Below are 22,565 nucleotides of genomic sequence, written 5' to 3' on the forward strand. Positions count from 1 at the left end.
ACCCTATTCCATGGCCTGCTTTCATGATAGATTCCTTATGGAAATTAAATATTGACTATCTTCCATGTGTATTCAATTCCTTTTTTTGTTATTGTTTTCGTTTAGAAAAATGGTTTTATTTCACCTAACGCATTTATTTGTATGTTGTTTAAAAGATGTTGGGTATTTTATCCTTTCTTAAAAATTCTTTTTGGACTAGGAAATCCCAGTTGAAATAAATATATATGTATATCTACATGATTGTAGAGATCTTAACGTTTAAAAACCCCAAGTAATAGGGCAAGGCACTTCAAGGGCTTTCACTGACACTTTGTGGCAAAGAGTGGAACTACAATATTTTTAAAGGTTTTCTGAAATGCTTACAATCTTCTATGTATTTAATATAGTCAAGGAATTGTCTTCTTACATACCCATGTATATGAAATAAATAAACTACCAAGAAACTAACAGTATTTCATTAAGATAGTATCTAAATTATAATATCACAACTCCTATAAATAATACTTTGGTTTTACAAACAAATAATAAAAAATCTTACATAAAACCATGTGATTATAGTCTTTAACACTGCCATTAATATATTAGAACTACAATATTTGTGAATAATTGTGTTTTCGCTATTGAGCTCTTTGTTTTAAAAATGTATAAGATGAATAACCAAGATTGTTCCCTGGTATTTTCTTTCTGTGTTCAAGAATTTTTTAAAGTTTATTTATTTATTTTGAGAGAGAGAGAGAGAGAGAGAGAGAGAGAGAGAGAGAGAGAACGATCGGGGGAAGAGAGAGAACGGGAGAGAGATAATCTCAAGCAGGCCCTGCGTTGTCAGTGCAGAGATCATGGAGCTGGATCCCAAGAACCAGGAGATCATGACAAGCTGAAATCAAGAGCCGGACGCTTAACAGACTGAGTCACCCAAGCACCCCTGTGTTTAAGATTTTTGACGGACATCATTATGGTTCAAAAGTTTATTTTACATTTTATGGCCTCCTTTATCATGGAAAATTTTTAAATTTTGGTAAATTATACATAAGTTAAAGTTGACCATTTGGGTCATTTTAGGTATGCAGTTCAGTGGCATTAAGTATATTCACACTGTTGTACAATAATCATCACCATCTCCAGAATATTTACATCTTGCAAACAGAAACTCTGTTCCCCTTAAAAATAATACTCTATTCTCCCTTCTTCCCAGCATCTGGAAATCACCATTCTACTTTCTGTCTCAATAAATTTGACTACTTTATGTACTTCCTATTAAGAGGAATCATACAATTACTGGCCTTTTGTGTCTGGCTTATTTCAATTTACATAATGTCTATACCTTGTTTTAATGTTACAAAAATTAAAATTGAAAATGCTTAAAGGGAAGTTGCTGTAAATTGTACAGGTCTTTGCAAGGTCCTCAGTAACACACTATTATACATTATGCACAGTCACCTCTTAATATCATAATACCAGCTGTTAGTTGATATTTCAAGGCCCAAGTGTACGTTCAATTAGAGATATGATCTAATTTATATGGTTTACATATTCTTAATCAGGTCATATCAACAGCAAATTAACAGTCTATCAACTCAGTTTAATATTTTTCAAGTGTAAGTACTGATGTACAAGAGAAAATAACTTTGTCCATGTATGTGCCTGATCAAGATATTGAAAGCCAGTTTATTACGAGTGCAGATTAAAATGGCAAAGTCCTTATTTAAACTAATATTTTATTTTCTCATTTGAAAGTCAGTTTAATTTTGGCCCATATAATAGCATGCAAATATCTCAGGTTATTTCTAAAGACTATATCTATATATTATTTTAAAAATTCATCTAGCATCACAAGCTGCAGATGTTCCCATACAGCTTGAATCACTTTCCATCCATCTGTCCTGTAGACAATAATTGGGAGCCATATATCATCAGATTCTTACAGAGGTGGAGTTTCACTGAATCCTCATTCTTGCTTTCTGTTATTCCTTCTATTTTATTCCTCTATGCTCAACTCTTACTCACTTGTTCCTGGTTAATGGAGACAAACATATAACTGCAAACTAGCTATAATGGACTTTAATATTGGTGTATCATGATCATTCAGGAAACTGATCTCAAAAATAGTACCAAGTTCATGTCTAGGGACCTACCAAAGTTAATCAGAAGGTAATGGATCAAGAGAATACATTATTCTGCTATTGGGTCCCCCCCTTTTAAGGGGGCTTATTGGTAAATGTACCATACCAATGGCAGCCACGTACTATAAGTTTATGAACAACTCAGTTATATGAATATTTATTCTTTGTAAAATATGTTCTAGGCAATATTTGTGTTAGAAGAAAAGCTATAAAAACCAAGGAGAGTAAGAGAAAGTAAAAGTCCAGCTCAAAATGATAAAGAGCCTTTGTACCGGTAGACGGAAATAAAAAAAAAATACAAATACCCACCGTAATGCATAATAATTTTAGAATGTGATTTACAACAGGAAAAGAAAATGTGTGATAGGGTTTCAAAAAAGAAAGAATGTTGAGCTAGGTTAATTATGAGAGACTTTGTGAAACAGAAATTTTTGTGTGGTTGGTTTTGAGTAGAATTTAGTGATTTCAAAAAGGGATTCGAATGCAATATGGGCATTTTTCAGACAGAGGAATGGTATGAGCAATGGGGTAGGGGATTGGGTATAGATATAAAATGAGATACCAAACTTATCCTGGAACTATGAGTATTTGATATGCAACTTTGCAAAATATAGAGGGGGATGTTCAACTGGAAGTCAATGGTAAAATAGCCTTCTGAGGATTTTCTGCTTAATCTAGATGAAAAGAAGAGCTCCTGTTGAAATGAAAGACTTAATATAACTGGAGTGAATGAAGTGTTGATGGATAAAATGTATAGAAGTAAAGACAGGCAGGTGAACTATTACAAAGTTACTGCAACACTCTAGCTAATGTTTTCTGCAGTATGACATCAGGCATTTGCAATAGGGATAGAAAGAAAATGATAGAGGTAGGACATATTTGGGGAGTTTCAAACACAAGTTACTGGAGATATAAAGGAAGGATATTATACTTCAGAGAAATATAAAGTCCAGAATGAAAATATAAGAAAAGATGGTGAGTGTAACTTTGCATAAATTTGATGCACTATCATAAGATGGTGTTTACTTTATGCTTTTAATACTTTCAGTGGGTGAATGAATGAATAAATATATATTTGTTCAACACAAATTTAGAAGACATGCACTTAAAGATGCGTAGGCAGTTCCAGATAGCTCCTTTGAAGATATGTACTGATAATCTGCAACACTTTCACACTAAAGAGACCACGGTGATCATAGGGAAAGTCCTGCTCTTACATATGGTTGCTCTGGTGGTGTTCAGCCCAGAGGAAATAGACATAACCACAGTCGTTATTATTTGAATGTACATAATGTGAGCACCATACTTAAGGTGTTTTAAAATGACAAAGTAACATTATATAACATAAAGCCCAAATCCAGATTTATCCAGTTATCTTAAAAGTAAATTGGATAAATTTCTTTTTTTTTCCTTTTTTCCTTCCCAAGATTCAAATGTAAAGATTTAATCTAATATCCACACAAGAGAACACGTTTCCAGTAATTGTGCGCCTGTATAATCCAAAAAAGTGACATGGCTGTTAAGAAAGCTAACAAAGTTTAGGCTTTCTAAGTAATGGCCCAGCCAATCATCCTGTTTTTTGCTGCCTTGGTTAGACTGCACCTGGGAACATGTGAGCAGTTACAGACGGCTCATTTAGAGCCATTGCTGATAATCTGGAGAATGTTCAGAATAAGGGATCAGGCGGATATGAGATGCAAAACCCTGCAGTTGCATATGAGGTTCTAGAGATTTTAGATTGTGTAAAAAGGGCTTGGGGAATGGTTAGAGCAAAAGTCTTCAAGTATTTGAATGAGTACTGTTATGGGTTGAACTGCATCCTCACAAAAAGATACAATAAAGTCCTAACCCTGGAACCTCAGAATTTCAATGTATTTGGAAATAGGACAATTGCAGATATAATTAGTTAACATAAAGTCATACAGGGGTAGGTTGGGTCACTAATCCAATGTGACTGATGTTCTTATAATATAGCTATTCGAAGATATAGATCCAGGGTAACGCCATGTGATGATGAAGGCAGAGATTGGTGTTGTGTAGTTGCAAACCAAGGGACACGAAAGATTGCTAGAAAACCAGAGAAGCTGGGAAGAGGCAAGGAAAGATTTCCCTGCAGGTTTAGAGAGAAGGGCCAGCACCTGGGGTTGGTTGACTGGTTGAGACTACCATCCTCCTGAGCTGGGGAGACAGAGCATCAGGCCACAGAGAATTGTTCTTTAGTCTTAAAACCTAATGGAATTTGCCCTGCTCAATTGCAAACTTGCCTTAGTCCAGTGACCCTTTTCTTGTTTCCAATTTCTCCCTTTTAGGATGGGACTATTTAACCTATGCCTGTCCCATCATTACATTTTGGAAGTACATAACCTGTATTCTAGGTTTCACTGGTCCACAGATGGAGAAATTAGCCTCAGCAAGGAACATACCCTGAATCTCATCCATAGTTGATTTAGATGAAATGTAGAAGGGATTTTGAATTTAGAGTTGATGCTGGAATGGGTTAAGAATTTGTGGCATGTTGTGATGGATTGAATATGTTTTGCATGTGGGAAAGACATGAAGTTTTAGGGGCCAGAGGGCAGATTACTATGGGTGGAATTATGTCTTCCTCAAAAAAGATGTTGAAATTCCTTGGAATTTTATTTCATATGGAAATAGGGTGATGGCAGATTTAATTAGTTAAGGTGAATCATACTGGAGTAGAATGGAGCCCTACTCAAACATGACTGGTCTCTTCATAAAAAGACAGCCATGTGAAGACAGAGACACAAAAGAACACAATGTGATAATGAAGGCAGAGATTGGAGTTACGCAGCTGCAAACAAAGGATTGTCAAAGTTTACCAGCACACCACCAGAAGCCAGACAACAGTCAAGGAAGGATTACTCTACAGGTTTCAGAGGGAGCTTGGCCCTGTTGATTCCTTGATTTTGGAACTTTAGAATCCAGAACTGTGGAACAGCAAATTTAGGTTGCATTAAGATATACAATTTGTAGTACTTTGTTACACCAGCCCTAGGAAACAAATACAGGTACAATGTAGAAAAAAATAGATAAGGTTTATTTCTTGAGTTCTAGGAAAGAATTACGAAACCATGAAAATGAAACAGAATCAGATATCAACTTAACATGAGCAAGAACTTCCTATAGCTAAAACCGCCACAAAAAGAGCTCAAGGGCTACAGCAAGCCGTGAATTCCCCACTATTAAAAATGTTCAAGTGGAATGGGTGCAGAGGTGATTTGTCCATCAGATGTCAAGTTAGACTGAGTGATCTCCAACTCCAAAATTCCATGGACCTATGTTAAAATCGTATCAGTGATGTGACAGCTTCCTTTTCAACTTCTGTTTCAAAGATATATTAAGATGGTTGCTTCCATATCTTGCTACTGCTAATAATGCTGCAGTAAACATAGGGGTGTGTATATCTTTTTTGAGTTAGTGTTTTCATTTTATTTGGGAAATACCCAATAGTAGAATTGTTGGATCATATGGTGTTTCTATTTTAAGTTTTTTGAGAAACCCCCATACTATTTTTAATTGTGGCTGTACCAATTTACGTTTTCACTAACCATGCATGAGGATTCCTTTATCTCTGAATCCTCGCCAACACAAATGTCTTGCTTTTTTTTTCTTTTAGCTTAGGTTTTTATTTTAATTCCAATTGGTTACCATATCATGTTATATAAGTTCCAAGTATACAATATAGTTATTAACACTTACATCACCCAGGGCTCATCACAAGTGCACTCCTTAATCCTCATCACCTATTTCACCCATTCCCCCACCACCCTCCCCTCTGGTCATCATCAGTTTGTTCTCTATAATTAAGAGTGTGTTTCTTGATTTGTCTCTCCTTTTTTTGCCTTTGCTCATTTGTTTTGTTTCTTAAATTCCACAGATGAATGAAATCATATGGTATTTGTCTTTCTCTGACTTTTTTCACTTAGCATTATACTCTCTAGCTCCATCCATGTCATTGAAAATGGCAAGATTTCATTCTTCTTTATGGCTGAATAATATTCACACACACACACACACACACACACACACACACACACACACCACATCTTCTTTATTTATTTATCAATCAATGGGAACTTGGGTTGCTTCAACAATTTGGCTCTTATAAATAATTCTGCTATAAACATAGATGTGCATGTATTTCTTTGAATTAGTGTTTTTGTGTTCTTTGGGTTAATACCCAGTAGTGTGATTGCTGGATCATAGTTATATTTTTAACTTTTTGAGCAACCTAAATACTGTTTTCCCCAGTAGCAACACTAGTTTGCATTCCCACCAATGCCCGAGTGATCCTTTTTCTCCAAATTCTCACTAACATCTGTTGTTTCTTGTGTTGTTGATTTTAGTTGTTCTGACAAATGTGAGGTGAAATCTTATTGTAGTTTTGATTTTCATTTCCCTGATGGGAAATGATGATAATCATTTTTTCATGTGTCTCTTGGCCATCTGTATATCTTCTTTGCATAAATGTCTGTTCATGTCTTCTGCCCATTTGTTAATTAAATTATTTGTTTTGAGGATATTGAGTTTGATAAATTAATTGAAAGTTGTTTTTAAGTTCATTTATTTACTTTTTAGAGAGAGAAAGAGCTAATGGGAAAGGGAGAGAGAGAATCCCAAGCAGTCTCTGCCCTGCCAGCGTGGAGCCTGTTGTGGAGCTCGAACTCCTCCAACACATGAACCATGAGATCATGATCTGAACACAAACCAAGAGTCAGAGACTTAACTGATTGAGCCACCAAAATGCCTGAGTTTGACAAGTTCTTTATAGATTTTGTATACTGTTTGTTATATATTCATTTGCATATATCCACACCCATTCTGTAGGTTGCTTCTTAGTTTTGTTGATTGTTTCCTTCACTGTGCAGAAGCTTTTGATTTTGATGTAGTCCCCAATAGTTTTTGTTTGTTTGTTTTTGCTTTTGTTTCTCTTGCCTCAAGAGGTATACCTAGAAAAAAGTTGCTACAGCTGATGTCAAAGAAGTTACTGCCTGTATTCTCTTCTAGGATTTTTTATGGTTGCAGGTCTCATATTTAGGTCTTTAATCCATTTTGATTTATTTTTGTATATGTTGTAGAAAGTGGTCTAATTTCTTTCTTTTTGCTGTTGCTGTCCAGTTTTCCCAGAAACATTTGTTGAAGAGACTTTTTTCCCATTGGACATTGTTTTCTGTTTGTTAAAGACTAATTGATCATATAGTTGTGGGTTCATTTCTAGATTTTCCAGTCTGTTCTATTGATCTTTGTTTATTTTTGTGCCAGTGTCATACTGTTTTGATTACTACAATTTCGTAACTTGAAGTCCAGAATTGTGATGCCTCCAGCTTTGCTTTTCTTTTCACCATTACTTTGCCTACCTGAGTAGTTCTTTTGTGGTTCCATACAAATTTTAGATTTGTTTATTCTAGTTCTGTGAAAAATGCTATTGGTATTTTGATAGGGTTGCATTAAATGTGTTGATTGCTTTGGGTAGTATAGACATTTTAGCAATATTTGTTCTTTTAGTCTATGGAATGTCTTTCCATTTCTTTATGCTGTCTTCACTTTCTTTCATCAATGTTTTATACTTTTCAGACTATAGGTCTTATTTCTTTGGTTAGGTTTCTTCCTAGGTATCCTATTATTTTTGGTGCAATTTTAAATGGGATTGTTTTCTTAATTTCTCTTTTAACTGATTAATTATTGTAGAAATGCAACTGATTTCTGTACATTGATATTGTATCCAGTGACTTTACTGAATTTATCTATCACTTCTAGCAATTTGGGGGTCATATCTTTGGGTTTCTATGTTTGTATCATGTCATCTGCAAATAGTGAAAGTTTGACATTTTCCTTGCTGATTTGGATGCCTTTGATTTCTTTTTGTTGTCTTATTGCTGAGGCTGGGACTACAAGTACTATGTTCGATAAGATTGATTAGAATGGATATCCTTGTCTTGTTCCCGACCTTAGGGGAAAGGCTGTCAGTTTTTCCCCATTGAGGGTAATGTTGGCTGTGGGGTTTTTATATATGGCCTTTATTATGTTGAGGTATGTTCCCTCTAAACCTACTTTGTTGAGGGGTTTAATCATAATGGATCTTATAATTTATGAAATGTTTTTTCTACATCTAGTGAAATGATCATATGGTTCTTATTCTTTCTCTTACTGATGTGGTGTATCACGTTGATTGACTTGTGAATATTGAAACACCCTTTCAACCCAGGAGAAATTCCACTTGGGGCATCTGGGTGGTTCAGACAGTGAAATATCCAACTGTGGTCATGTTGTTTACTGGAAATTTTTCTTACTTCTTGAGGCAGGCCTGTGTGACTATAAACTTCCCTCTTAAAACCACTTTTGCTACATCCCAAAGGTTTTGGACCATTGTGTTTTCATTTTAATTTGTTTCTATGTACATTTCTATTTCTTCTTTTATTTCCTGGTTGACTCATTCATTGTTTAGTAACATGTTATTTAACCTCCATCTATTTGTGGTCTCTTCAGATCTTCTCTTGTGATTGACTTTTAGTTTCATAGCATTGTGGTCAGAAAAGATGCATGGTATGACTGTGATCTTTTTGAATTTGTGGAGGTTTGTTTTGTGGGCTACTATGTGATCTATTCTGGAGAATGTTCCATTAGAACTTGAAAAGAATGTGTATTCTGCTATTTTAGCATGGAATGTTCTGAATATATCTATTATATCCATATGTTCCAGTGTGTCATTCAAAGCCAATGTTTCCTTGTTGATGTTCTGTTTAGAAGACCTGTCCGTTGATCTAAGTATGGTGTTAAAGTCTCTTACTATTATAAGTATTATTATAAATTAGTTCTTTTATGTTTGTTATTGTTTAATGTATTTGGGTTCTCCTATGTTTGGTACTTACATTGTTACATATTTACAATTGTGATATCTTCTTCTTGGATTGTCCCCTTTGTTATTATATACCGTCCTTCTTTGTCTCTTATTACAGTCTTTGTTTCAAAGTCTATTTTGACTGATATAAGTACTGCTACCCTGGCTTTATTTTGACAACCACTTGCATGGTAGATGTTTCTCCATCTCCTCACTTTGAATCTGCAGGTGTCTTTAGGTCTAAAACGAGTCTCTTGTGTACATATTTTATTACTTGTTTGTGGTTGTTTCTGATGATTTTCTCTGATTCTTTTTTGCTTTCTTTTTTCATGGTTTGCTGATTTTCTTCAGTGATATATTTGGATTTATTTATCTTTATTCTACGTATGTTTATTACTGGTTTTTGATATATGGTTACCTTTAGGTTTGTATCTCCTGCATAGAACAGTCTATATTAAGTTGATGGTCATTTAAGTTTAAGTCCATTCTTTACTCTTGCCCTCCCCATGTTTTAGATATATAATTTTATGTTTTACATCCTTTAGTTTTGTGAGTTATTTGATTTTTTAAAGAAATATTTATTTTAACTGTTTTGTGTTTCCTTCCTTTGTACTTCCACTCTTGGTCTCTCCTTTCCACTCAAAGAGTCCCCTTTAATATTTCTTGCAGGACTGGTTAATTGGTCATGAACTACTTTAGTTTTTGCCTGTCTGGGATTCTCCTTCTCTCTCCTTCTATTCTGGATGGTAACCTTGCTGGATAGAATATTCTTGGATGCAGATTTTTCCCATTCAGCACTTTGAATATATCATGCCACTCCCCTCTGGCTTGGATAGTTGCACTTGTACCCCAATGTTTATAGCAGCACTTTCAACAATAGTCAAATTATGGAAAGAGCCAATGTCCATCAACTGACAAATGGATACAGAAGATGTGATTTATATATACAATGGAATACTACTTGGCAATGAGAAAGAATGAAATCTGGCCATTTGTAGCAACATGGATGGAAGTGGAGAGTATTATGCCAAGTGAAATAAGTCAGGCAAAGAAAGACAGATACCATGTTTTCACTCATATGTGGATCCTGAGAAATTTATCAGAAGACCATGGGGGAGGGGAAGGGGGAAAATAGTTACAGAGAAGGAAGGAGGCAAACCATAAGAGACTCTTAAATACTGAGAACAAACTGAGGGTTGATGGGAGGTGGGGGAAAGGGGAAAGTGGTTGGTGGACACTGAGGAGGGCACCTGTTGGGATGAGCACTGGGCGTTGTATGGAAACCAATTTGACAATAAATTATATATATATATATATATATATATATATATATATATATATATATATATGTATATATATGTGTGTGTGTGTGTATGTGTGTGTGTATATTATATATATATATACATATATATATATATTATATATATATATGTATATAAATATATATATATAATTTACATAGCCTTCTGGGTTTTCTCTTGAAAGTTGCTGACTTCTTTTTGTCTTGCTGCTTTGAAATTTTTTATCACTGTATTTTGCCAATTTAATTGCCATCTGTCTTGGTGTGGATCGGCTCTTGTTGATTTTGATGGGAGTTCTTTGTGCCTCCCAGATATGGATATCTATTCTTCCACAAGATTAGGGAAGTTTTCAGCTATTCAGTGAGTTCAATGAGCATCCTGTGATCATTACTTTATGTTCTCTATCAGGCATGTTACTTGTTTCTGTTTTGCTAAGATCTCCAGCTGTGGCCTTGTCCTATTCTTTAATTTGGGATACACTTCTCTGTATTCCCATTTTGTCTAAGTCTCTGTGCCCTTTTCTCTGTGTTAGAAAAGTCAGCTACATCTCCAATTCTTGAAGGTAATGCCCTTATGAAAAAGAGATCATGTGGTGCCATGCTGTGTAATGTCCCCTGTTCTCTAAGGCCTAGTACTTCCAGGAGTGTCTCCATTCTGTGCTGCTTGTGCTCTGCTATTTTGTCCTGGCTGCCTGGTCCTTCAGGCCTATCATCTGCAAAGGTTCTCTTTGCCCATTAAGGACAGGGCTTGGTACCTGGCCTGAATGTGGCATGTTTTAATCAGGTGTGCTCTGGTCTGTTTGTGAAATGAGACCTATCACTGTGGCATCTGGAACTGAGCCTCTGCAAAACTCCTACGTTGGGAGATGTAGTGTGAGCCAGTCTTCTGGGGGAGGAGAACTACTACAATGGGTCTGAGGCAAGCATGATTGGGAGGGGCATTTCCACTGGAGTGTGGTGGGTCTTAGCATAAGCAAGTTAGGTAGTGAATGTAGACATTGCACTGGTTCCCTGTAAAGTAAGTGTAACCCTGTACTTTTGCTGAAGTATGGGTAAGGGAAAGGCCCTGGCCAGTTCCTCTATTCCCAGAGAGGTCTTTCCATTAACACTGCCTCTGGGACATGCTCTGAGGTGAGTGAATGACCTCCCCAATATGTGCCCCAGACACTCTTCAGATTGCTCTTTCCATGCTGTATGTCCACAGGCTATTTGCCCTTGCTTTTCTCCAAGAGCAGCCCCAATGTCCTCTTGGCTGTATCTTAGTCAAATGTCTTGCCCTTAAAACTTCAGACTTTAAGCCCTGTTGTTTGCAAGAACTAACAAAATCCAGTTTCTCTTGCTTTCCAACCCAATTTCTGTGCGAGATTGTTTTCCACATACACTCCCCTGTGTGCTAGTTTGTCTGTAGCCCTTTGTGGCTGTGGCTGTCTCCCCAGCACAACTACCATGATGTATTTCTCTCCGAAACTGCATCTCTGCATTTCCTATCTTCTTTGATGTGGCCTCTTCCCTACCTTTAGTTAGGGAGTTTGTTCCTCAAGTCTTTAGGTTGATTTATGGGATATGTAGGATGATTTGATAATTATCTAGTTGTATTTGTGGGACAAAGTGAGCCTAGGATCCTCCTACTCCACTGTCATCTTCCAACCTCTACCTCTTGCATTTTTTACTTTAGCCATTCTAACAGGTATAAGACAATATCTCACTGTGGTTGTTCTTTTTATTTCACTGACAATTAGTGATGTTGAGCGTCTTTTCATGTGTCTTTTGGCCATTTGTATGTCTTCTTTGTAAAAATATCTATTCAGGTATTCTGCCCATTTTTTAATTAGATTGTTTATTGTTTTGGTGATGAGTTGTATAAGTTCTTTATATATTTTAGATATTAACCCCTTATAAGATATAACAGGCCTCGAGTTATGGAATGAGTAAGTCATGGGAATAAAAGGAAAAGCATAAGGAATATTCAATGGCTGAAAAATGATACCAGCTGAAAATATACTTTTCTCATATTGGCTGGTCATAATTCATCAATACTGTCTTTCCATCTTTGTCTCACCTTCAAAATATGGATACTTGGGAGTAAATCTAGAACTGGTTGTATTTTTTAAGTCTTATTTTCTTTCCTAGATCCAAAATTGAACCATTTGAGTCATTTCTTGACCAAGTATTAACAGTGTGATACTTATAACAATTTCCTTATAACAAGTTATGATAACACGTTACTCAAATACTAGTGTGCCTTTGTGTATGTGTGTGTATGTTTGTATGTCTTCAAGTGTTTCTGGGGAAAAAATAATTCAGTTGTATCACTTTCAAATAATAATGACTACAGTTTACCTTAATAAAATTCATCTGGATTTTTGGATACTAGTATACTGGAATTAGAGAAAGATGTGAAGTTTTCAAAATTCAGTCCTCAGGAATTCAGGTATTTTATTAACTTAGCATCTGTTGGTGACTTAAAGGTAATTTAAGCTTCAGGAGCGACTGAAAACATTTTCAGCATATGAAACTGTTAATAAATGATATAAAATTGTCCAAAAGAAATCCTTATTTAGTGACTTAAATTTAACAAAATGTGCTTTTATTTATTCACTACATAAGGTTACTAATCACTGCATCATTTGGATGCATAGGTGACAGCTCTGACAGTTTAATGATACCCAAGGCAAATTCAGTTACTTTTAGTGAAGCAAACCGTCAATAGATGTGGGTAGCAGTGCTTACACCTATATAGTTCTTGAGTCAGTGGTTATGTAACTTTTGGATACACCACACAGAGGAGGACAGAGAATTGAGGAACTGGATGTTCTTTTCATAAAGAGCAACTGAATAAGATAAGAACAGCTTTTAAAAATGAAGATACAATGAAAGGCAATGAGGATGGCTCGACTCTGAGAGTATTGAAAAATGTGTTTGATTGGAGGTGATGTTTAGAAGCCATCAAGAGTAACAGCAAGGAAAGAGGATTGAGTCTCTGGAAGTTATATGTACTTCGCTATAACCCATTCATTTTTACAAATAAAGAAAAAGGCATGGTGAAAAGACCAAGATTCCTCACTTGGTGTTGAATCCCAGCTGCAGTTGTAGTTCTGTGCTTTATGATCCATTTGTCCCTAACCGAGCTCCACAAATTCCCTGTGTCTCAATTGCTTCATGTAAAAAATGATGGTAACAATGTCTTCCCTTGTGATTGTCAAGATTAAATGACCTAAGCCTTTTATATATGAACCATATAGCTCGTTGTTTGCCAATAATAGGGGTTGAATAATTGTTGGCTTTTGTCTCTTAAACCTCTTCATCTATTAAAAGTTCTAAATGCAGAGTTTGGGAGCAGATAGGATAAATGTCATGGCTGAGGCAAACACTATAGTTCATTCAAAATGGCTAGCTCCTAATTCATCTCACTTCGGTAAATATTTCTTGAGTCTCTACTACATGCTGAGCACTAAGGAAATAGAAAGAAGAATCAAAGATTGTTCTTTAACTTCTGGGAATCGTGATTCACAATCAAGTAAGAATGAATGTAGTATTATGATCCACTGAGAAACAAATGAACTGATTTTAAGCATGGATTCAGAATTCACATTAAGTTGACTGATTCAATGAAAATAGTACATTCCCTTTTCAATGTTTATTTGTGGACCTTACAGGAGTATTATTAATCAGCTTGGCAGTATTTCCTCATCAGTACCTGTTTTCTTTGTATTATTACTGTCTTAGTCTTTTTGGGCTGCTGTAACAGAATACCATAAACTAGATGGCTTATGAACCACATACATTTATTTCTCACAGTTCTGAATTCTGAGAAGTCCAAGATCAAAGCTGTAGCAGATTTAATGTCTGGTAAGGGCCAATCTCCTGGTTCATAGACAACAGCTTTTCACTGTGTCCTCATATGGTGGTAGGGGCAAGGAATGTCTCTGGGGTCCCTTTTATAAGGCACTAATCCCATTATTGAGGGCTCTGCCACCATGATCTATTCATCTCCTGAAGGCCCATTTCCTAACACCATCACACAACGTGTTACGATTTCAACGTAGGAATTTTGTGGGGACAAAAATATTTAGTCCTTAACGGTAACAATTCTTTTTTTTTTTTTTTTTTTGTCCAAATTAGTTTGTGTGGCAGTGTGGAAAAACCATCACATGAGGACAGTAACCAACTACTTCATAGTCAACCTTTCTCTGGCTGATGTGCTCGTGACCATTACCTGCCTCCCAGCCACATTGGTTGTGGATATCACCGAGACCTGGTTCTTTGGACAGTCCCTCTGTAAAGTTATTCCTTATTTACAGGTAATTTTTTTTCCACACTTCTATCTATTCAAACACAGAAGCTACTGAAAAAGTATTTTCATTTAAGTATTAGAAGTATTTTCCATTATGGTCTTCTGGTAAATTAACTAGTGACCTAAGAGAAATATACTTGCTTAAGAAATTAACAAACTTAAAAAATAATACTTGATACTTTCTGGGTAAATAGGTTCTGGGTGAAAAAATAAAACAGTAGAATCCTCAAGTCATCATTAGATGCTGAGAAAACCTCTTATTTCTTTGATCTCTAATTTTCCCATTGTAAAATAAGGAAATTGAACAAATTAATGATTGAGCCTCTCCTAGCTCAAATAAGCAAGGTCTGTTTATTTTTATTTTTGTTAAGTGATTTTGTTTCACAATGAGAAATTAAAGTTCTGTGATCAAATTAGTACAGTGAATATATTTCAGTGTTGGTTCTGAATCAAACTACCAGGTTTGGAATCTCTATTCTGCTATTTACTTAGTGTATGCTCTTGATCCAAATACATAAGCTCTTTGTGATTCACTTATTATAAAAGGATAATAATTTTTATTATAGCTCACTCCTATGATTGAAATTTTACTAAGATAATTTATATAAATTACATGGAATAGTGATTTCCCTCTGGAAGAGAATGATCTTACAAAAATATAGTATGTTCTCAATAAACATCAGTTATCATCATCATCATCATTAGACATTTTATTGTTCTGTGTGGAAGTAGTTTTTCTACAATGAATTGCCCTAGAATAAATTGAGAATAAACACTTTCAGATAATAATTTTGTGATGGGTATTCTGACAGTTCTAAAAATATGGCCACAGCCACAGCCCTTAAAGAGGTGGATTTAATCAGAAAGTGAATGAGATCATGGCAATTCTCCGCTTATCTTCTTGTAACCATCCCTTACCCCTCAGTCCCTACTCCATCCAGTCTCCCAGATGGTGATCACATTATTTGGAAGGGATGAAAATATACTCCCAGTAATGAAATATTGGTGCAGGTAGGACAATTGGACATGCAAAAAAAAAATCTAGACACTTCACAAAAATTAACTCAGAATGGATTATAGACCTGAATATAACATGTAAAAGTATAAAACTCCTAGAAGATAAGATAGAAAAAGCCTAGATGATCTTGAGTATGTTGATGACTTTTTAGGTGCAATACCAAAGGCATGATCCTGAAAGGAATAATTGATAAGTTGACTTCACTAATATTAAAAACTTATGCTCTGTGAAAGACAATGACAAGAGAAAGGGAAGACAAGCCACAGACCTGGAGAAAATATTTTCAAAAAGATGCATATAATAAAGGATTGATACCCAAAATATACACAGAACTCTGAAAACTCAACAGTAAGGAAACAAATAACCCAATTAAAAAATGGGCCAGAAACACCTCACTAATTATGATATACAGGTGGCAAAGAAGCTATGACAAGATGCTCTTTATCCTATATCATCGGCAAAATGCAAATTAAAACAACAATGAAATACCACTATACACCTCTTAGTATGGCCAAATTCTGGAACACAGCACCAAATGCTGGTGAGAATGTGGAACAATAGGAATTCTCATTTACGGTCGACGTACAGGCACTTTGAAACACACTCTGCTTGTTTCTTGTAAAACTAAATATCTCTTCATATAACCCAGCAGTTGCATTCCTTGGTATTTACCCAAAGGAGTTGAAAACTTATGTTTACCCAAAAACTTGCATGCAAATGTTTATAGCAGCTTTCTTCATAATCACCAAAACTTGGATGCAACCAAGATGTCCTTCAGTAGGTAAATGGATAAACTGTGGTACATCCAGACAATAGAATATTATGTAGTACTACAATGAAATGAACTATTAAGCCATGCAAAGACATGGAAGAAAGAAGAAACTTAAATGTTTATTATTAAGTGAAAGAAGCCAATCTGAGAAGGCTATACATTGTATGATTTCGATAATATGACATTCTGGAAAAGGCAAAACTAGAGAGACGATAAAAAGATAAATGGTTGCCAGAGGTGGGAAGGAATGAGCACAGAAAATAATGATAATAAAATGGTGGATATATGTCATTATACATATTTCAAAACACATAGAATGTTTAGCACCAAGATTGAACCATAATGTAAACTATGGACTTTCAGTGATTATGATGTGTCAGTGTAGGTTCATCATTTGTAACAGATGTACCACTCTGGTGGGGGGATGGTTATATTGAGAGAGACAGGGAGTAAATGGGAAATCTCTGTAACTTCTCCTCAATTTTTATGTGATCTTAAAAGTATCCCCAAAATAAAGTTTTAATAAGAACAAAAGTTGGGGGAGATCACAAACAGCCCATTGCTAGAAAATATATTGATAAGGCTTTTGGATCTTAAGTATTAGGAAGAGATATTTAGCTCAATAGTTCTATAGTAAACTTATAAGAAGTGATAATTTCTTAGACAGACACCACTGATAGAATAGTAAGTGTAAAATGCCATGGACATTATAAACTTTACTGCAAACATTAGCTATAAGGTTAATTTGTGTCTGTCAGATGAAAACCATGAATGGGTCACAAAAATAAAATTCAGTATTTTTTGTTTGCTTGTTTTGAGATTAATAGTACATTGAGCAACAGAGAAAAATATCCTCATTGGGAGAAGAAAACAGTAATAATGGGGTCATATGGTTTTGCATGAAGACGCTGGGGGAGATTATAAATAGCACAGAATTATAATATTTTACCATCTCTTGGTTTTAATAACCACCCAGGGAAAAATTTGAGGGGTTCTCTTAAGTTTCAAGATGGCTTCACTGGTCCAGAATCTTCTTTTGGATGAGTGAGAAAATTTCATGCTTTCTCTGCAAACCAGAAGATTCCTGAGCGAACACTGGAATGATAAGAGAGGGATATGTCACCCTATAGTTGGTACAGTCCTTCTCTAATACACAGCGATAACTTCTTATAGACCAGGTATTTCAGACTCCTCTGTGAACATGAAAGAACAAATTGGATGCAGTGTGTACCCAGTGAGTGATGCAGGGCATGGGTCTCTTATAAAGTTATTGACAGTACTATTTCATACAGCACAATTTATTAGCAAATCCTACAGTGATGGAACATTTTCATTTCCTGAGAGAATCTGTCTGCTTCTCTATCAACACTGCCCAGTCTAGTCAAGACCTCAGCTTATTCTCTCCACTATAGGCCAAGGGAAAACCACTGGGTAACCACAAAATCTGAATCAGGTAAAAAAAAACTATATATATATATATATATATATATATATATATATATATATATAAAACTATATAGTTATAGATAGATAGATAGATATATCCATTTATTACCTCATTCAGCATTGGTTCTTTATGAAAAGTTATAAATGCACAAAAATATTGGTGTACTGGTAAAACTACTATCTCCAAATTTTCTCAGCATTTATTTCCCATTTTCCATAGAATTTCCCCAAATGGTATGAATAGTATCAATGAGCAATAAGCCATTCATTCAGTCTTGAGTAGTTGTTTTTCCTTAGTTGTGATATACTGAAACTGATGGCTTTGTCCTTTACATGAAACTTGCATCCTACTTAAAGTTTAAAAACATATTACAAAAAACATCCAGCCAGATTTTAAGGTTATTCAGTCATTCAGTTTAAGATTCTTTGGATATATATATACACTAATTTTTTATGACTTACATGTTATTTTTCTTCTAATTAGAATACAGTATAATACAATACAACCTTTAGGCTTATGACCAATAAACAATAACACTTTGGAAAATGCACAAAAATCTTAAAAAGCTCACAAATGTAATAAAGCTTAGCTGAATAATTCAAGTGACCCTTTTGTATCTTTAATAATTCTATAAATCCAAGACCATTAACATTTACTGGGCTATTTAGTGAATAATTAGCATAGATTTCTTAGAGAATTATAACATATTTAATTCTCACACTTACAGGAGCAGTTGACTACTTTTTCAGAGTGACTTTTTTTTTTTTTTAACTGCAGAAGAAGGTCTGCACAGGACGTGTCAGGAAAAGAACAAAGCCAACTGAAATGGAAGTGGTGGGTGGTGGGATAGTCTCCCCCAATCTCTTTGTCACACTTTTCTACTTTACAGTCTATTAGCTCCTGTATCCAAATCTGCAGTGTGGCAAAGTTTCCAAGTCTTTTTTTTTTTAATTTTTAAAAATTTTAAAGTAATCTCCATACCCAATATGGGGCTCGAATCACAACCTTGAGATCAAGAGTCACATGCTCTACCGACTGAACCAGCCAGGCGCCCCCAAATTTCCACTTCTACTTGCCATGGATCTCTGATGTCTTTTTGTCATAATTATATGCTAGCATGGAACAGATTCATCATCTACGAAAGCAAGTCTCCAGCATTGCCCTGACCACAGGGTACCCATAGTATGGGTGAAAGATCAAGCACTTAACAGTGGAAGTTCACATCATCTTATCTCACTTCCTTTCCAACATTTATAATCTTCAATGGATTCATTCTCAAATGATTTGCTATCAGGTTGATTTAATCTAATATCAAAGTCTAAATGAAAAAAGTACCCAGATGTGCCCTCCTAGAAGTGAAGGTAGCAACACAACTCTCATTTGTAATCACTTACGATAAGATGCAATTTTATACCTCCTGCCAAGAAAGTGTTGTTAATGGAATGCTAGTATATATTATGCACCAGTAAATACAGTACTCTGTGCTGATGGAGTCTGCTTTGGGTTGTGACTCTGCACCTCCCCCACTCACACTCTGTCTCTGTCTCTCAAAAATGAATAAATGTTAAAAAAAATTTTTTTTAAGCATCACTTGTAGTGGTGTTAATTATACGGAAATCTGGACTAGGTGAACCTATTTGAGTTTGAGAGGCCGGTTGCTTATACCACCAATAAGAGAATAATGGTGAGGAGACCCATACAGGATTCTCTTCAGACATAACTCTTGCCTTTGCATGCAACATGCTAGAAATGAACCAATGCACAAATAGCCTTTGTTATTTGAAAATATGTACTACAGCATCCATAATTTTAAAAATCCTAGTTAAATGCAATTGCAATCAGATTTCTATATATTTTAAAAGCTAAACATGTCATTGTCTCTATAAGTGAGAGTTTTCTAGTTCAAACTAAACATATATGTTCTATTTTGTTTTTCAAAAGTATTTTTCCCCTGCCAATGCAAAGTTGCAAGATAAAATGATGACAGTAATTACTCAAAGAATGCCATATTACAAATTAAAACATTTAGCATAAAATGATTGCAGCCTTTTCATATCACCTTTTTCATGTTTCACAGGAAATATGTTTTTCTCTCTGATACATTTTATATAGTACTATTATATTTTTTAGGGAAAAAACTTGCATGAAATATTTTGTCACCACTTTGAGTCTGATTAACTGCACGGCCCTTTCTAATGTGATAAGGATACAAAGAATGGATCCATTTAACACCAAGTGCCTCTCTTGTCCTATGTTCTTTCTCTCTCTAGACCGTGTCAGTGTCTGTGTCTGTTCTCACACTGAGCTGCATTGCCTTGGATCGATGGTATGCAATCTGTCACCCTTTGATGTTTAAGAGCACAGCCAAGAGGGCCAGGAATAGCATTGTCATCATCTGGATTGTCTCCTGCATTATAATGATTCCTCAGGCCATAGTCATGGAATGCAGCACCATGCTCCCTGGCTTAGCCAATAAAACCACTCTCTTTACTGTGTGTGATGAGCGCTGGGGCGGTAAGTACATTATGGGCCACAGGCTGACATTTATATGACAGCTGAAAACTAAAATTTTGATTTGCATAGTCATTGTGAAGCTGGCCTTGTATGTTTTATTGGCATCTGTTAATAAAGTATTGCAAAAGCACGAAACCCAAGTAGAAACCCAAAACAGTTTCACAGAATAACTCCACCTACCTCTGTCTTTTGGAAACGTTGATGCACGGTTATCTAGTTTTCATATTTTACGGGTAGAGAATGAATGGAAGGACTTTCCCTAAAATTTATATTTAATTATGCCAGCTTTTCTTAAATTCTCTAAAACAATAAAAACTCATTTATACAATCCAAATACATATTCCAGAGTGATTAACATTTTACAAGATAGTACAATGTTATATTGCCTCAAGTGCCAAGTTCTTTAATGGGCTTCAGATACAACTGGGAATTTTCATTTTAAAACCATGTCCTGCCTGGAAACGTGACTGGAGTTGAGTATATAGACTTATGCTCTTCTCTAAGTCAAATTATCTAAATTTGCTGTGTTTATTCATAAAATATTAAACTGATAAATTATCACATAATGTTTTCTGATTTAAGAATTATATTAATTATGTGGGCACCTGGGTAACTCAGTTGGTTAAGCGTTCGTTTCTTGATTTTAGCTCAGATCATGATCTCACAGTTTGAGGTATTGAGTCCTGCGTGGAGCTCTGTGCTGACAGTGCAGAGCCTGCTTGGGATTCTCTCCCTCCCTCTCTCTCTGCCCCTCCCCTGTTTGTGTGCACACATGCACATGTGCACAACCCCTTTCTCTCTCAAAAGAAACATTTTAAATAAATTAATTATGAATCCTTTTGGTTTCCAATCTGATATATATGGCAGTTAAATTTATAATTTTTAAAAAAAATTTTATTAATTTTTGACAGAGAGAAACAGAGCATGAGCAGGGGAGGGGCAGAGAGAGAGGGAGACACAGAATCTGAAACAGGTTCCAGGCTCTGAGCTGTCAGCACAGAGCCTACCTAACCTGAGGCTCAAACCCGTAAACTGTGAGATCATGACCTGAGCCGAAGTCGGATGCTTAACTGACTGAGCCACCCAGGCACCCCAATCTGATATGTGTGGCAGTTAACTTTAAACAAGCAGAAGTTTGAAGGCCTTATATTCTTTTGGTTCAAAACTCTCAGTGAGAGCCTTTAAGGTTTTTCTGTAATAGTGGAAACACTTCTATCAATACCTGATGATGGCACAAACCTGGACACAGCAAGGAAATCAAACAATACTGCATTTTAGTATAGCATGTACTAGTTACAAAATTATTACATTAAATTTGAGGAAAACAATCTGTTATCTTCTGGGTAAGTATATAACAATGGCCCATACTTAGGAAGTTTAAACATTAGGAAGGAATTTGTTTATTAGACAGATGTACATTTATGTATATTAGAAAATGTATCAACGAAAACAGTGTACCCCATGGATTGCTTATGGGTCTGGTATTTTAAAGTATTTGAATCTTTGAATTTATATTATTTCCTACCTTAATACTTTGATTGGAACACTGAAAAGATAAAAGTCGGGAACTAAAAATTTAGGCATATGCTTTCACTCTAACAGGATAAAAATTAAAAGGCACTGGGATTACTTTTCATCTATTATCCAAAGACCCATAGTAACTAAAATTGCACAGTCTGTGGTGTCTATTGTCCCAAATATTAACTAGCCATTTTTGAAATTGAGGTTTTCCCTTCCTTTCTAACATTGTAATTCATTTGCTACATTTTCTCTGGATCATCTTCATTTTCCCCCAAATTTCCTTATTAACGATGCAGACAAAAACAAAATGAATGGAAAATTCCAAAAGGGTAAGTCTATTTCTTTAAAGTCTTAAGTCCCATTTATTTAATGTTCAAACAACATCTTGAGTACTTAGGATATGCCAGGAATTATGCCAGCCTGGAGAGAAATAGACTGCCTATGGGAACACATTGCAGGGAGTGAGACTGAAAACCAAACAAACAAATGTTTATAATGTAATTAGTATTTCAATATACTTGTATACAAAGTGCTAGGAACCCAAATGAGAGAACAGACTCAGCCCTGGCCATTTGAACAAATGTTTACAAAGGAGCCGCTAACATTTCAGTGAAGAATTGGAGGAGAGATTCTCCAAACAGGGAAAATGGGAAAGGGTGTCCCGGAAGGGAGAAAACCCACACAATGAGAACTATCCCTGAAAGAAGAAAAGAGGGTATT

At 35.4% G+C, this 22,565-nt stretch overlaps 1 protein-coding gene across 1 annotated transcript in view; it reads left to right on the forward strand.

The window, feature by feature from the left end:
• HCRTR2 (hypocretin receptor 2) overlaps positions 1 to 22,565 on the forward strand; it is a 112,880-nt gene that overhangs the window by 54,640 nt on the left and 35,675 nt on the right. Inside the window, exons 2-3 of the mRNA XM_049653855.1 lie at positions 14,402 to 14,580; positions 20,081 to 20,324. Of these exons, the coding sequence (XP_049509812.1) occupies positions 14,402 to 14,580; positions 20,081 to 20,324 (423 nt within the window). The remainder of the gene's footprint in view (positions 1 to 14,401; positions 14,581 to 20,080; positions 20,325 to 22,565) is intronic.

Source organism: Panthera uncia (genome assembly GCF_023721935.1).
Source record: "Panthera uncia isolate 11264 chromosome B2 unlocalized genomic scaffold, Puncia_PCG_1.0 HiC_scaffold_24, whole genome shotgun sequence".
NCBI lineage: Eukaryota > Metazoa > Chordata > Mammalia > Carnivora > Felidae > Panthera > Panthera uncia.